Here is a 16,232-nt window from a genome sequence, read left to right as displayed (position 1 = left end):
AGCTAAAAACAGAGTTGCCATGTGATCCAGCAACCCCACTCCTGGGCATGTATCCAGACAAAACTGCAACTCAAAAAGATACAGGCACACCTATATTCATAGAAACACTATTCCCAGTAGCCAAGACATAGAAATAAGTTAAATCTTCACCGACAGAGGAATGGATTAAGAGGCTGTAGTGTGTGTGTATTTATACACACCATATATATATATATATATATATAAAATGAACTACTGCTGCTGCTAAGTCGCTTCAGTTGTGTCCGACTCTGTGCGACCAATAGATGGCAAATGAACTACTACTCAGCCATAAAAGAAGAAATAATGCCATTTGTAACAAAATGGATGGCCCTAAAGTTATCAGACTAAGTGAAGTACGTTCTAAGACAAAGCACAATTCACTGTCCTACCTAAGGCAGCAGTCATAATCTCAGACCACCACCACCAGATCTCTGGGTTTCATTAGTCTTCACCAAGATGAACAGAAGCCTAAAAAGTATCTTGAGCACCAATCACTTTCATAAGCTCAACTCATACAGCTCAATTCCCTGACCCCCCTCTCCTAATTCTAATAGTTATTTAAGACAGTTTTACCATCAATGTTAGCATGATTATAATTTTCCTCATTCATTCTATGAGGAAAATAGGATAAAGAGAGTTATGAACAATCAGGTCAACTCAAACATTAACTAAGCACATATGACTATGTTCCCAGATGCTACTTACTGGGATTCCTCCATTTAAAAGAGTAAGTCTCTAAAACATACTTATCATGGTTCCTTGGATTTTCTAGAACTAGGACTACAAAGGGCTTCCCTGGTGGCTCAGACATTAATGAATCCGCCTGCAGTGCGGGAGACCTGGGTTCAATCCCTGGGTTGGGAAGATCCCCTGGAGGAGGGCATGGAAACCCAGTCCAGCATTCTTGCCTGGAGAATCCCCATGGAGAGAGGAGCCTGGCGGGCTGCAGTCCAGACACGACTGAGCGACCCAGCACAGGACTGCCAAGTCCGCGAGGCCCTCACGGCAGAGCCCACCGCGTAAACCACGCAACGGGCAGGTACGCGCTGCAACGGGCTCCAACGGAAGGTCAGCCTTTCCGGATGGTGTCAGGAACCACCCGAAGTACCTTAAAAGTCAGAGAATTATAAAAAATACACATGCATACAAATATGTCTTTTAAAATATTCGTATGAAAAATTAGTAATAAAAATACTTAATAGCTACATGTCACAAAAGCACAAGACTAACAAACTGAGCAGCTAGCATGTGCATATCTGAAAAAAATTTCCTATCATAGATTCCAACCTCTGCTCCAATTTCATAACCTCTGACACTATCATTATCCTCTCCAATAATAAAGAAAAGTAGCCAAAGAAAGATGAGCCCCAAATATTTTTTGGTAGACTGTCTCTCTGTAACACACAACAGTATTCTATAATTGGGGAAATACTGGTTTTGTATTTAACTATCACTGTTTCAATTTGTTACTAGTTATTAACCTTAATTCTTTATACAAATTGCTGTTAATCTGTCAAGAAGACTATACACTGTATTGTTCATAATTTAGACAACTGGCTTCCTAAATAATTATATTCTCATATTTATTTTTTAATGGATACAGTAAACTTGAGCAAAAATAAGATACCTATTATGGTGACCCTGAGGAAAACCTCAGGAGTCCATTTTAACCTATTTCTAACAAAGTGTTTTACTGTACCTCAAAACTCATCTGTTTTCTACAGATAATCTAAAATTTTTAGCACAGAAGTAGTACCACAAAAAGTGTAGCTTATGTTTTAGAATTGATATAGATACTAGAATTGAGGAATTAATTGAAGAAATATACATTTAACCAGGCAATTTTAGAAAGTCTGTATGTTCAGCATCAGAAAAATGGACTTCGCAAGAAAGGGTTTTTGCATTCATCTATATAACTTATGAAAAACGTTAACCCTACCTTACAGTCATACAAAAATTCATAAAAATTTTAAACATGACATCTTCTGCCTACTAATGTAGAGCATATGTAATTAACAATTAATCACCAAGAAGCGAAATACCACACAAAAGACTCAAAACACAAGTTAGTCCATGAGTCTCCAAAGAGGTAATCATGAAGCAAATAGTGGTGATTACTGTACAGCCCTCCCCAAAGACAGTCTAACTGCATTTGGCAGGAAGTGGACAGCAGGAAGAACTACAATCAGAAACCACCACTTGCTCCAGGTTCTTACACACCCACAGCAGTGCTCCCAGTAAGCAGACGTGGTAGAAGCCTGCCAGCGGGATCAAATCCCTGTCACTACCCACACCATCCTAAGGATATTTTCACTAGTGAGATGTTATCATGGGACAGAAAAGGCATTCTAAAATAAAAACACCTTAAGAACCTTAGACAAACTCTAAACCTCCATCTAAATGACCAAAGTATTTGCTCAGATGGAAAAGACACTGAAATAATCATTAAGCTTAATTAAAAAAAAAAAAAAAACTACCAAAGTTATACATGAATTTCAAAGCTGAGGGACTCAAATACAACACCCGATTAGCGTACAATAACCAAAAATTACACAAAATAATTGTCTCTCATTTGAATTCATGAAAGTACACTTTCATGAATATAAATCCCATTATGAAAAAAAATAAACCTATTGAATCTTCAGTTGACTAGGTTGTTGGCTAGCTTCAAATTAACCATTTTCAAGAGACTGCTCTTAAATACCTTGAGTTGAGAAAACCAACTAATCAAAGTAGGGCAGGAATAAAAGCTATTTTAATCCATCAACACCAGACAAGACAAACAGAAATAAATATGGACAATAAAATAGAATTTTAAAAAAGAAAAGGAAAGAGAGAAGTGTAGGAATCAAACTCTAAACAGAATCACGAAAACACAATCATAAATTACCAGATAAACTTACCCTGTGGGAAAACATTTGGAAGGAGACACTTTCCAGCAGCTCATGTCCTAAGGCTTTTAAACTACTTAACATGATATAAAATAAAGTAACTTAATATGGTACATTCACAATATAGAGTATTCCCTATTGAAGAAATAAGCACATCTTACACACAAATGCAAGCAGGCAGATGATACAGTATGTATAGTAGACAAAAAGATCTGGAAAGGTATACACTGAACTGTGAGTACTGGTTACCTCTAGGATGAGCTGGATTTGAAGAGATGGAGCCAAGAAGAGATGCTAAAGGTAGATTTTTACTTTTTCCTCTGTTAAGTACATTAAGTATATTGCCCTTTTGCAATAAGCATTTATTGTTCTAGTAATTAAGAAAGAAACCATTTCTGGACTTTCCTGGTGGTCCAGTGGTTAAGACCCTGATGCTAGGGGAACTAAGATCCTGCCCGCATGCCTCCAGGCGCAGCCTAAATAAATAAATAAAAAGAAAAAATGAAAACATTTCAAACCAATACCAGACATTGTTACTGTTTTCAAGATATTTATGTTTAGTACAAAGAGGTAATAGCAGTAAAGTACCTTGAATTTAAAGCCCTATCTTCAGAGATTTTAAAAAAATGACAATTAAATGCAGTATGTAACCCCAGGCCGAAAAAAGAGGACACTATTGAAGTTACTGGCACACGTTAAATATGAACTATATATCAAGTGTATTATTATAAATGTTAAATTGCCTGAATTTGATCACTGCATGTTGGTTATATCTAAGAACATTCTTGTTCTCAGGTTATACTAAGAACTAGGTAGGGGTAAAAGGTCATGATGCCCTCACCTTACTCTCAAATGGTTTAACCCAAAATAAACAAACACAGGGTTTGACAGAAAACAACAAAATTCTGTAAAGCAACTACCCTTCAATTAAAAATAGATTAAAAACAAATAAACACAGGTATATACATTTTTATAAAGAAAGATAAAGCAAATGTGGCAAAATTTCAACAACTGGTCAATCCAGATGAAAATATGGGAGTTCACTATGCTAGTCTTAAAACTTCCGAAAGTTCGAATTTTTCCCCCCCCAAATAAAAGATTCTTTCTCCCTAGAGAGCAGATCTCTCTTAGAAAGGAAAAGAAAGAATTCTAAGCCTGAATTTCAGTGACTATAGGTGTAAATGTTTCAGTTTCTAATATGAATCGTCTCTCAGGGGCTTACAATAGCCCTCAGTACACACATTACAAAATAAGATACTCTACAGTATCTCACAAGAATTAACAAATTATGAAGCAGGTCAACTTTTTATTCTAGCATATGACTATTCTTGCTTCTCTGCAGAAACTGACAATGCTCACAGAACAACACTAAACATCTCTAAGGGTTAAGAAAAATTATTATCAATATCTTTTAAAGAGTAAATCACAATGCATTACAATTTAAAGGGGAATTTGTTCTTCAGTCGCTAAGTCATGTCCAACTCTTTCTGACTGACTGCAGCACACCAGGCTTCCCTGTCCTTCACCATCTCCGAGTTTGCTCAAACTCATGTCCACTGTATCAGTGATGCTATCTAACCATCTCATCCTCTGCCGCCCTCTTATCCTCTTGCCTGCAATCTTTCCCAGCATCAGGGTCTTCTCCAATGAGTCGGCTCTTATAGATTAAATCAATTAGTCACTACAGTGAAAGGTGGCAGAAAATATTTGAAACACCAAAGTTCCACTAAAACTAGAAAGGGAAAAAAAAAACAACTAGAAAGGGTCAATTGATAGGTATGTCTTGACAGTTTGAACATTTCTTAGGGAAACACAGTAACCGCTCAACAACAGTTACTCGATGCCCTATTAGAGACATAATCTGTCAGTAGGAAGACTCGTTGGCTGGAAATCTAGATGAAGCAAGAGCAAAAAGAGGGACATGAAATCTGGAGAGATATACTCTATCCTGAGCTTCCCAGGTGGCTCAGTGGTAAAGAATCTGTATGCCAGTGCAGGAACCATGGGTTTGATCCCTGGGTTTGGAAGATCCCCTGTAGTAGGAAATGGCAACCCACTCCAGTATTCTTGCCTGAATAATTCCATGGACAGTCCACAGGGTTGCAAAGAGTCAGACACGACTGAGCACACACACACACACTCTATCCTAAGCAAAAGAATAGTTCCATCAGGCTTACTGTGATCATAAGGAAACCCTTTGAGTAGCAGTTTGGCCTCCCGTGTACCTCAGTAGCCCAAAGACTATACCTTGGCCTGAAGAACATACCTCAATCACTATAAAACTATTTTTCTCTTTTAAAATAACAAAAACTGAATTATGGACTGGCTGCAAAGCTCCTAAAGGTCCAGACTCTATGTGGATTCTTTCAGTTGGCTTCCTATGGCATCTCTAACCCCACCGTAACTTAGGTGAATTATGAGAATGTTGTAAGAACATGACTAACCCCACTGCTTTATATTTAATTTGAACATGCTAAAGTATTTTTGCCAGCTAATAAACTTTTTTTTGCCAAATTCACCATGCTTTTCATATCACAGTGCCTTATAAAGTACTGTTGTTTCTAGCTGCATCTTTTTAGCCAATACTAATAAAAGTTTAAAGCAATCATGCTCCAATTAAAAATAAGCAAAGTTTTCAAAAAACTTAACACTGTCCTATTTCTTAAATCCTCATAAAACCCTCTGCAGAAAATACTGTTATGATTCTTACTTTACCTACAAGGACATCAAGGCATTACAAAATTTGCCTGGGTTCACACAGCTATTAAGTAAAAGAGGTGAGATTCTAAAACAGGAGCTAGGATAGAGTCCAATGGTTTAACATGTTTTGTGCCTTGGACCATTCTGGAGTCAGGTGAAAGCCTGCAAATTCCTTTTCAGCTTAATATTTTTACATATACGAAATAAACAAAGGAGACCAATTACCTTTGGGACAAAAACCCCAAATGTATGATACAGTAGTATATATGCTTCTCAACAATCAAGTGGTGGATCTCCAATCTACTGAAATTTCTATGTAATGATGAACACAGATAATGAGATATCTACAATAATTAAAATATATAAAATCTGTGATTTGTACTAGCAGTAAAATCACAGGTACTATATTACAGGCTAATCATGAGTTAATACTACTATAGTTTTCTGTTTACATTAGTAATTAAAAGAAATGCTAACTTCTAGTTAAGAGATTAGTGAGGACGTAATTTTCCCCTAAGTTTATGGATGCCATCCATATTAACACTGCCCTCTGTATCAATCCTCTTAGCATTGCAGTTAAGAAAAAGAAATTCAAGAAGGCAAAGTAGTTGTCTGAGGAGGTTTTACAAATAGCTGAGGAAAGAAGAGAAGCAAAAAGCAAAGGGGAAAGGGAAAGATATATCCAACTGAATGCAGAGTTGCAGAGAATAGCAAGAAGAGAAAAAAAGACCTTCTTCAATGAACAACGCAAAGACATAAAGGAAAACAACAGAATGGGAAAGACTAGAGATCAAGAAAATTTGGAGATGTCAAGTGAACATTTCATGCAAGAATGGGCATGATAAAGAACATAAATGGTAGGGACCTAACAAACGCAGAAGAGAGTAAGAAGAGGTGGCAAAAATACACAGAAGAACTATACAAAAAAGGTCTTAATGACTAGGATAACCATGATGCTGTGGTCACTCAACTAGGGCCAGGCATTCTGGAGTGTGAAGTCAAGTGGGCCTTAAGAATTATTACTACAAAGACAGTGGAGGTAATGGAATTCCAGCTGAGCTACTTAAAAATCCTAAAAGATGATGCAGTTAAAGTGCTGCACTCAATATGTCAGCAAATTTCGAAAACTCAGCAGTGGCCACAGAATTGGAAGAGGTCAGTTTTTATTCCAATCCCAAAGAAGGGTGGTGCCAAAAAATGTTAAACTACTAGACAATTATGCTCATTTCACAGGCTAGTAAGGTAATGCTCAAAATCCTTCAGGCTAAGCTACAGCAATATGTGAACCAAGAACTCCCAGATGTACAAGCTGGGTTCAGAAAAGAAAAAGGAACCAGAGAACAAACTGCCAACATTTGCTGGATCATAGAGAAAGCAAGGGAATTCCAGAAAAACATCTGCTTCATTGACTACACTAAAGCTTTTGACTGCGTGGATCACAACAAACTATGGAAAATTCTTAAAGAGACAGGAATACCAGACATCCTATCTGTGTCTTGAGAAACCCGTATGCAGGTCAAGAAGCAACAATTAGAACCGGACATGGAACAGCAGACTGATTCAAAATTAGGAAAGGAGTACATCAAGACTGTACATTGTCACCCGGCTTGTTTAACTTATATGCAGAGTACATCATGCGAAATGCCAGGGTGGATGAATCACAAACTGGAATCAAGATTGCAGTTTTGGAGAAATATCAACAATCTCAGATATGCAGATGATACCACTTTAATTGCAAAAAGTGAAGAGGAACTAAAAAGCCTCTTGTTGAGGGTGAAAGAGGAGACTAAAAAAGCTGGCTTGAAACTCAACATCCAAAAAACTAAGATCATGGCATCCAGTCCTATGACTTCATGGCAGATAGAAGGGGAAAAAGTAGAAGCAGTGACAGATTTTCTTGGGCTCCAAAACGTATAGTTAAAGCTATGGTTTTTCCAGTATTCATACAGATGTGAGAGTTGGACCATAAAAAAGGCTGAGCGCTGAAGAATTGATGCTTTAAAATTGTGGCGCTGGAGAAGACTCTTTGGAGTCCCTAGGACTGCAAGATCAAACCAGTCAATCTGAAATGAAATCAACCCTGAATATTCACTGGAAAGACTGATGCTGAAGCTCCAATACTATGGCCACCTGATGCGAACAGCCAACTCACTGGAATAAACCCTGATACTGGGAAAACCAAAGGCAAAAGCAAAGAGTGCAGCAGAGGATGAGATGGTTAGATCATCACAGACTCAATGGACATGAAATGGAGCAAATTCCAGGAGACTGTGAAAGGATAGGGAAGGCTGGCGTGCTGCAGTCCATGCCATTGCAAACAATCAGACACAACTTAGCAACTGAACAACAACAACAATAATCTTGTGTCCCTCTCTCTCTCCACACTGGATCCCTTGGTGCTCTCATCCAGTCTTGTGGCTTTGAATACTACCTAAGTGGCCGACTACAAAGTTTATCTCTAGTCCAGACCTTTCTCCTAAATTCCAGACTTGAATGTCAATTCAACCAGGATATCTAAAAGGCATTTCAAACTTACCACTTCTAAAACTGAACCCATCTATTCCCCAAACGTGCTCTTCTCAGTCACCCCTATTCTTGTTGATGGCAACCCCATCTTTCTCAGTGCTCAGACCAAAACTCTTGGAATCATCCTTGTTTCCTCTCTCACATGCCACATCTGCTCTATCAACAATTCACATTGGGATGATCTTCAAAACATATCCAGAATTCAACCATTTTTCACTATCTCCTGTTACCTTGATAGAAGTCACGCGCATCTCTCTCCTCAATTTCCGGCTTCCTTATATGTATCTCCCTGCCTCTACTGTTTGTTCCTCTCTACCAACTTTAGAGATCATTCGGAAGCTGAAAGCAGACCGTGTCACTCCTTGGTTGAAAACTCCAGGCAAAATACTTATAAACACTCTACAAAGCCCTGTGAAATCTGTACCCCACCCTAACATAATGTATTAATACTATTACTTTTTTGTTCATTCCATTCTAGCCATACTGAGCAGAACTCTCTAGGTCTGCCTCAGTGCCTTGGAACAAACTATTGCCTCTACTTGGAAGCTTTCTCCCCAGATAGTAACAGGGCTAGCTTCCTCCCTCTTTAGTCTGCCTAAACATCACTCTCAAGAAGGTTCCCCCAATGCACCTCATTTTACATTTCAACATCTACCCCAGAAATTCTGTCCCCCTTATTGTGTTCCATTTTCCAAAGTAATAACCTTTTAACATTCTATATTATGTATTATCACCCCTCACTAGGAAGGGTGCTAACACAACCAAAATTGTTTTGTACATTGCTCACCCCAGCATGCCTATGTTTGGCACAAAGTAAATATGCATACAATCAAAGGACAGCAATCTCTGTAAAGGAGTTGCCTGTGTCTCTCATTAGAAGAACTCCTTGAAGACTACAACTGGATTTAATCTGCAGTGTCCTCAACACCTGGCCCTGGGTCTGCTCAAGAGCAGACACCTAATGCACAGATACTCAGGTGATTATAGTCACTTTCACCTGAAACATAATCCTAGATACTTGAGGAAAAGCTAGGTCTTACAGCTGTGTCTGATTAAATAGTTGGTAGGAGACAAACACAGAACATCAGGTTCCAACTGTTACTTCAATCAAACTGAATTTAAGTTTCATGATTCATTTCTTCATGTGTCTCGGAAATGTTTCAAACTACCTATAGTCTGAAAAGGGCACTTGGTCATTCCTCTCCCCCCCCCAGCCATGGCACCACCTCTCTGGCCCACCTAATCTTTTCATGCTTAACATCCTACCTCTTCAGCGTTCCTTGATGACCCCAGCTAGAAGCACTTACATGTGTCACACTCTGTGTCAAGTGCTTTTCATATATTATTCTCATTTGATTCTCCCAAAAGTCCTATGAGGTTGCTTCCATTACAACACCTATTTCAAAGATAAGAAAAACTCAAACTTAGAGAGATGAAGTCACTTGTTCAAGATTCAACGAATGTTCAAACCCAGGTATGCCTGGCTCTGAAATCCAAGTTCTTTAACCACGATACCGCTTTTCGGTCTCTGGGGTTACACAACCTAACTAGCTTATACAAACTACTTCATAGGATTTGTTGTCACTTGTTGTTGTTCAGTTGTTTCTTGCATCTGTTAAAGCAGGTGATATCATTCAGGATGCTTCCTACCAAGACCCCTCCCAGTTCTTACAGTATTACAAAATAAAACATTTTATAATTCTCTACATACTCCTTGTAGGTTAATACACATACACACACATATATTTTAGCACTTAGTCACTAGGGAAATTAGAAATCTCCACTGTTAGGAAGCAGGACAGACAGAAAAGCAATAAAAATAAAAAAACTCCAAGACCTTATATAAAAAAATATAACATTCCTGATTCCTCCCCACATTCATGTCCATCAAAGATGCACTTGAGTCCATTATTCCATACAATATGAAAAGCTGTATTTTCCTTCAAGAAGTTTAAGAATGTGATCCTTAAGGCTTCTGTACTTCACCAAACAACCTGGTAAAAGGAACTGAAAAGCAAGCACTCAAGACCATTCAGGAGCTAGCATGTTATTTTGGACAGGACAAGTGCTCAATGAGCAGTTACTGGATCATGATACAGAATTTTCCTTTTTGTGAGGTTTTCCAAGTCTCAAACCAAGAGCCTGTAAAGAGTCATAGCAGAACTAAGCTGAAATGTGTCAAAAGAGCAAATATCTTGGAATCATCCTGGTCACAAAAGTGAATTTCATTTGATATCTCTATCAACTGTTTAGGTTTGAAATATGCCATACATTCGTAGGTCTAGACTTGAGCCAACACCAGCAAATGCAGTTTAAGGATAACTTTTCAAAACAATAGTCTTGGGAGGACGCAGGGAAAGAAGTGAATCCAGGCTCTGGAGTGGAAGCTCTCTTAAGAAACCAGATACAGTAGCTGATACGGCCCTCAACAGCAAGGTAAAAATGTCCCAGGCTTAAAATACACTATTGGTTTCTAAATATTTCGGTTTTCAAGACCACTGTCTTGTTTAGAGAATCCTCCAGCGATTCCTGCTTCTTAACAAAGTCTTCACAAGGAGTAGAAAGTCATCTATTCACGGCAAGAGGTTGCTGTTACCGAGGAAGTTGAGTGTCCGAAAGTGTGCAAATCTCATAATCTGGTAGAGAATGTATACCCCTCCGGAGGCTTTCATTTTCGGGCGGAAAAACAACCCGGTGTCACCTCCACATTGGGGCCACTCAAACCTCGCCACCATTACAAAACCGAAGTGCCAAAGGTGCAGAATGTGAAGCCGGAAGCACTACCAGGCCAGGATCAAGTTCCAGGAGAAGAGGGGGAAAAAAAAAAAAAATCAAAACCAAGAGTGCAGCGCGGGCCCCTCGGCCGCCCTGGGCCGAACGACGCACGTAGGCCCTTCCGGTCAGAGCCGCCGTCGCCGGGAGGCCGGGCGACGGGCCGGGCTTCCACCCGAGCCCGGGGATTCGCGGCCTAGTCTTGCCGGTGCCCCCTTGCCGAGTCTGACACCGGCTGCTCCTCCGACTCGGTCCCTTTCGTAGGCAGCGCTGACCAAGTGGGCCACGAGGATCCGGAGGAGACCGCCGATCCTCGGGCGGGCCGGATCGGTACAGACGCGGCGGCGGCGGCGGCGGCCGCGCCGCCCCTCCCCCACCGGCCCGGCCCAACCGCCGCGGCGACGCGAGCAGCGGCGCCAACGCCGGGCCCAACCACCGGCCCGCGGCGGCCCGGACAAGGGGCCCGTGGCGGCGGCGCGGGCCCGCTCTGCACGCCGCCCGCGCGAGTTCACCGCGGGCCCGTTACTCCCCGCGCCATCCGCCAGGACGCGCCGCCCTCAGCTCGGGCTGGGACGGCCGAGGGCAGCGGGAGGCCGCGGAGCTGATACTTACTCAGGGGTCGGGTGCTCGGGGTCGTAGAAATCCCCCATCTTTGGAGGCGGCTGCGGCGGCAGCTGCTGCTTCATAGGGAGCCTCTGGAGACCGCGACACGAGCCCCCTCCCCGCGGCAGGGCGACGCGAGGGAGGGGAGGGGAGGAGGCCGCTGGTCCGACCGCGGCGGCGGCGGCGGCAGGGGCGGCCCGCGTCGCTGGCCCGCTCGCTCCCTCCCTCCGGCGCCCGCCCGCCGCTCTCTCCCCCACACACTCACACGGGGAGCGACGCTTACCCCGCCCGCCCCTTAGCTGCACAGGCCCGGCCCCTTAAAGAGACACGCGCCCGCCGCGCCTCCGCCGCCAGTCGGCGAGCAGGCAGCTGCCGGTAGTCCTCTGAGAGGAGCGGCGCGGGGGGGCAGCTGTGCGAAACCCGCCGACCCGGCCCGACTTCGCCTGCGACTTCCCGGAACGATAAGCCCCGGGCCCTAGCGCTGTTGGCCCAGCTCGGGGCCGAAAGCTGCTGCGCCGCGACCCCTCCCTCAGGCTCGCTCTGGCGGCTGGGGCGCTGAGGTGTGACACGGCACGCCTCAGGGTTGTTTGCGGGCGAAAAGCCCGAACCCGCCCTGACTCTACGAGCCTTCCTGCCCCGCCGCCCTCGAAGACCTGCCCTCCCGGAGCGCCGGAGTCCTCAGCGGCGCCGAGGGCCCCTCCCCTGGGCTTGCGGGCTCTGAGGTAAGGCGGGCGCCTCTTCTCCCTAGCCTCTCGCCCCTCTCTCCTTTATTCCTCTTCGGTTTCTCTCCCTCTCGCCTCTTCATTTCGTCCCGTCGGCAAGCACGGAAGTAGAGCTAGGCCGGGGATTCGCGCTAAAGCCGAGCTCTGGGGACGCCTCTTCCTCCTTCCCGCCCCCGCCGAGTCGGCTGGGCCCAGTCCGCCCACCGCCCCGCTGCGTCCGACCATCTCCACCCGCCACCCCAACATCTGGGAGCGGTGGCTCCCGTGTTCTGCGTGGTTCTCAAGGCCTTGGAGGAAATGTCCTTTAAGAAAAGGTTATGAATCGCTTTCCTACACAAATGACGTAGTAAGATTAAGTAGGATAACTTGAAAGGCCTGTGGGTTTTATTTTTGGAAGGATAAAGAGCGCATAAAGCCATTAGCTAAAGGCTAAGGGGGTGGGGAGGGTTTCAGAAGATCAGATTTTTTTGTAGTTTGATTTTTCCCACTGTAATTTTGAATCGGATTTTACTAGCAAGCAACTGGTTGGAGGTATGTGTTATGGACTGAATGTGTACTCCATCCCCTAAATTTATATGTGAAATTCTATCCCCCAAGATAATGGTATTAGAAGGTGGGGCTTTTGGAAGGTGTTTAGGACTGGACTGTGGAGCCTGCATGAATGAAATTAGTGCCCTTATAAAAAACCCTTTTAGAGAAGGAAATAGCAACCCGCTCCAGTATTCTTGCTTAGAGAATCCCATGGACAAAGGAGCCTGGCAGGCTACAGTCTGTAGGGTGGCAAAGAGTCAGACACAACTGAGTGACTGAGCACACACAGATTTTTTGCTATAGCCTTGCAGAGTTTCTGTCTTTTGCCTGTTTCTTCATGAGCCCATTGCTCATGGGCTTCCGTGGTGGCTCAGATGGTAAAGAATCTGCCTGCAATGAGGGAGGCCTGGGTTCAGTCCCTGGGTCTGGAAGATCTTCTGGAGAAGGGAATGGCAACCCACTCCAGTATTCTTGCCTGGAGAATCCCATGGACAGAGGAATCTGGTGGGCTACAGTCCATGGGGTGGCAAAGAGTCAGACACGATTGAGCAACTTTAACTTCACTCAAAAGCCGGTTGAGCTCTCTCCGGTTTGTTCTGAGGATATAAGGAGAAAACTCAGTCTGCAACCCAGAAGGCAACCCTTGTCAGAACTGTCATACTGGCACCTCAATCTCCAACTTTCAACCTCCAAAACTGTTTGAGAAACGAGTTTCTATAGTTTATAGCTACCCAGTCTATGGTATTCCATTTTAGCAACCAAAGTATATGAGAGTATAAAGCCTTTACTAGCTCTTTTTAATATCCTATATGTGTGTAAACAAACACGCATATTTATATGTTGTCAGTGTCTATTAGTGCTTTATCATCATTGTTTCTCACTTGAGGATTATTTTGGGTTTTTTGTTGGCTTTTCGGCATATCCAGACTCCCTTGGTTCAAGTCTCCTGTGGCCACTTCTTTACAAACTATGAATACTGCCTAATTTTTCTGCTTTTTCTCATTGTAAGATGAGAACATTAATGTGGACAGGACGTCACTGTTGTGAGGATCCAATGAAATAATGTTTGTAAAGCTTTAAACTTTCGATAAATGTCAGCACTTACTCACCAGAGTGCAATGATTAAGAGCTACCTGGCATTGTATACCCGCCCTGCCACTTTCTCGCTATGTGACATGAGGCATGGTTACTTTGCATGCTTGCAGTGCCTCATCTGTAAAATAGAGGTATTATCTACTGCACAGTGCTGTGATTTTTAAACTAAATTGTATAAAACATGCTTGCACGATGCCTCTCCCTGAGTAAAGTTATCCTTTAGGCTTTGAAAGAATAAATTGGAGCCCTATGCCTTGGATACCACATAGGCTATTGGGAGCTACTTCACATTGGACAGACCGGAAAGGACTATTATAATTATAGGTGGAGGTGGCTGAAATAATGTTAAGTGTGAGGTGACAAAGACCTAAACTGAGATAAATCACAAAAAAGCAGTCAGTTACAGGTCTCCTGTTTCCTAAATAACAAAGTAGATAGTTCTCTTGCAGGGGGTACCAGTTGATATCTATAGTATCTAGTCTTAAGACAGCATTAGTCTAGTTAGAATCCAAAGCAATAAGCATGCTGAGCTGTGGGGTTCAGTGGGAAATACTAAGCCCCAAGCATAAATAAATGAACCAAGGTTTTACAGGCAAGATTGAATACTATTAAATGCCCTCATCTATGACTGTACTAGGAGTTCTCTGTACAACTATTTTAAATTCAAAGAAAATGCGTTCACAGAACGGATACTTAGGCCTGGCCTCTTGATCAAAGCTGTGGAATAATTTGGTCTATAACTGACCATCTCCCACTTTCTTGTTTAAGACTCTACAAATAAGTTTGAAGGAAAAATGTCAAAAGTCTTAAAATGAAACATTTTAAGAGGCATTCCATAAAAGCCTTCATAATTGTTCCTGCCTCACTGCGCCTATAGGCCCAGAGCACCCCATCTCAGGGAACCCAAATGAAGCCAATAGTGACCCTGAAACAAAGTTGACTCAGGCATTTCTTGCCTTAGGGGAGGTGGAAGGCCAAAGATCAGACATTGCCCCCAGTTACACTCTTGGTACCTGGATGGGAAAAGAAAAATAAGTTTTTAAGGTGGAGAGAGTACCAGTTGATTGCTTGAGCACATTTTCAGAACTACTATGTGTAAACATAGTTTTGGAAGTAATGTGTTAACAGGGCGGTTCTTGGGATTGGTACAACACGGAAGCAATAAGGTCAAGACAGCCAGCGATTCTGAGGCACCACTGGTGGTTCCTCTTTTCAGTGTGCCAGGCCACAGCTCTGCTGCTGCAAATGAGAACCTGGCTGAGGCTCCAGGAAAGAGAGAAAAGGTTGTTTCCCCCTCAAAGTGACAGCTGGAGCTGAGTGAGGAAGCTGCCCCTACCTACTTAACCTCACCTCCTCCCATCCCATTCTACCTTCAGCAAATCCTACCCCGACCTGAGGATTCTCAAAAGACTGTTCCTCGAGAAATGCCAACTTGGGAAGGACATACAAGAACTAGGCCTTCAGTCCTATGGCTCCCCAGAGTGCCTGTCTTTGCCAGGAGGGGACAAGGTTGGCAGTGACAACAAATCCAGTGTGGGCGGTGTGAGCCAGGGCAATGTGGGAAACCCTGTCTCTACCCATGTGTTCCCACGCATATCTTCACATTGGCAAAATTAGGCCCATTCTTAATGGCCATAGCCTGTGGTTAATAATGGTCCGCTGGTATATAAAAGGTTGAATTTAATATCAGAGAGGCAGTTTGGGAGTATACGTGAATGATATATAAGACTGGGTTATATCAAGATCAAATGTTTGAAAGTTGAGACTTGCCAATACAAGGTTTATAAAGATCACAGCATTTTGTAAGACACCTAATTACTTTCCTTGATTATTTATCTATTACCTTGAATCTATTCCTTAAAGTTAATGATAGTATCATCAGTTTTTTTTCTAGTCCAGTGTACTTTTAAATAGAGGAATTGTGTTACATATTCCAGAAATGTATTTTTCATTATTTGTAATGAAAAAACAAAACTGGCTGTTACTGTAGTTGCACATTAACCATAAAATCATGACTACAAACAAATACATCCTAGCATCAGAATAGAAACATGATTTGGGTATCAATGAACTGTTACATGGGCTTCCCTGGTGGCTCAAAGGGTAAAGAATCTGCCTGCAATGCAGGAGACCCAGGTTCGATCCTTGGTTCGCGAAGATCCCCTGGAGAAGGGAATGGCTACCCACTCTAGTATTCTTGCCTGGAGAGTTCCATCTACAGAGGATCCTGGCGGGCTATAGTCCATGGGGTCCCTAAGAGTCAGACAGGACTAAGCAACTAACATGTTTTACTTTCAAGCTGTTATGCAGGGTTTCCCAGGTGGTGCCAGTGGTAAAGAACATGTGTGCCAATGCAGGAGGCAAAAGAGAC

The 16,232-nt window shown here is 42.7% G+C and overlaps 2 protein-coding genes across 20 annotated transcripts in view; one reads left to right on the top strand and one right to left on the bottom strand.

The window, feature by feature from the left end:
- The window catches only part of SETD2 (SET domain containing 2, histone lysine methyltransferase), a 75,566-nt gene extending 63,867 nt beyond the window's left edge, over positions 1-11,699 (bottom strand). For 2 of the 3 annotated variants that reach the window (XM_061128761.1, XM_061128763.1), the window contains exon 1: positions 11,523-11,699. In XM_061128761.1, the coding sequence (XP_060984744.1) occupies positions 11,523-11,596 (74 nt within the window). In that variant the 5' untranslated portion in view covers positions 11,597-11,699. Of the gene's footprint in view, positions 1-9,404; positions 9,506-11,522 lie in introns of those variants that run through there. The other variant, XM_061128762.1, reaches the window with a different exon arrangement.
- Positions 11,700-11,795: 96 nt separating this feature from the next.
- KLHL18 (kelch like family member 18) overlaps positions 11,796-16,232 on the top strand; it is a 107,612-nt gene continuing 103,175 nt past the window's right edge. For all 17 annotated transcript variants that reach the window (XM_061128752.1, XM_061128757.1, XM_061128754.1 and 14 more), the window contains exon 1: positions 11,796-12,235. The gene's annotated coding sequence lies outside the window, so the exon portion shown is untranslated. The remainder of the gene's footprint in view (positions 12,236-16,232) is intronic.

This window comes from Dama dama, chromosome 24, assembly GCF_033118175.1.
Source record: "Dama dama isolate Ldn47 chromosome 24, ASM3311817v1, whole genome shotgun sequence".
NCBI classification, from domain to species: Eukaryota; Metazoa; Chordata; class Mammalia; order Artiodactyla; family Cervidae; genus Dama; species Dama dama.
Note: the sequence above shows the minus strand (reverse complement) of the source record. Positions and strands in the feature narration are given on the sequence as shown.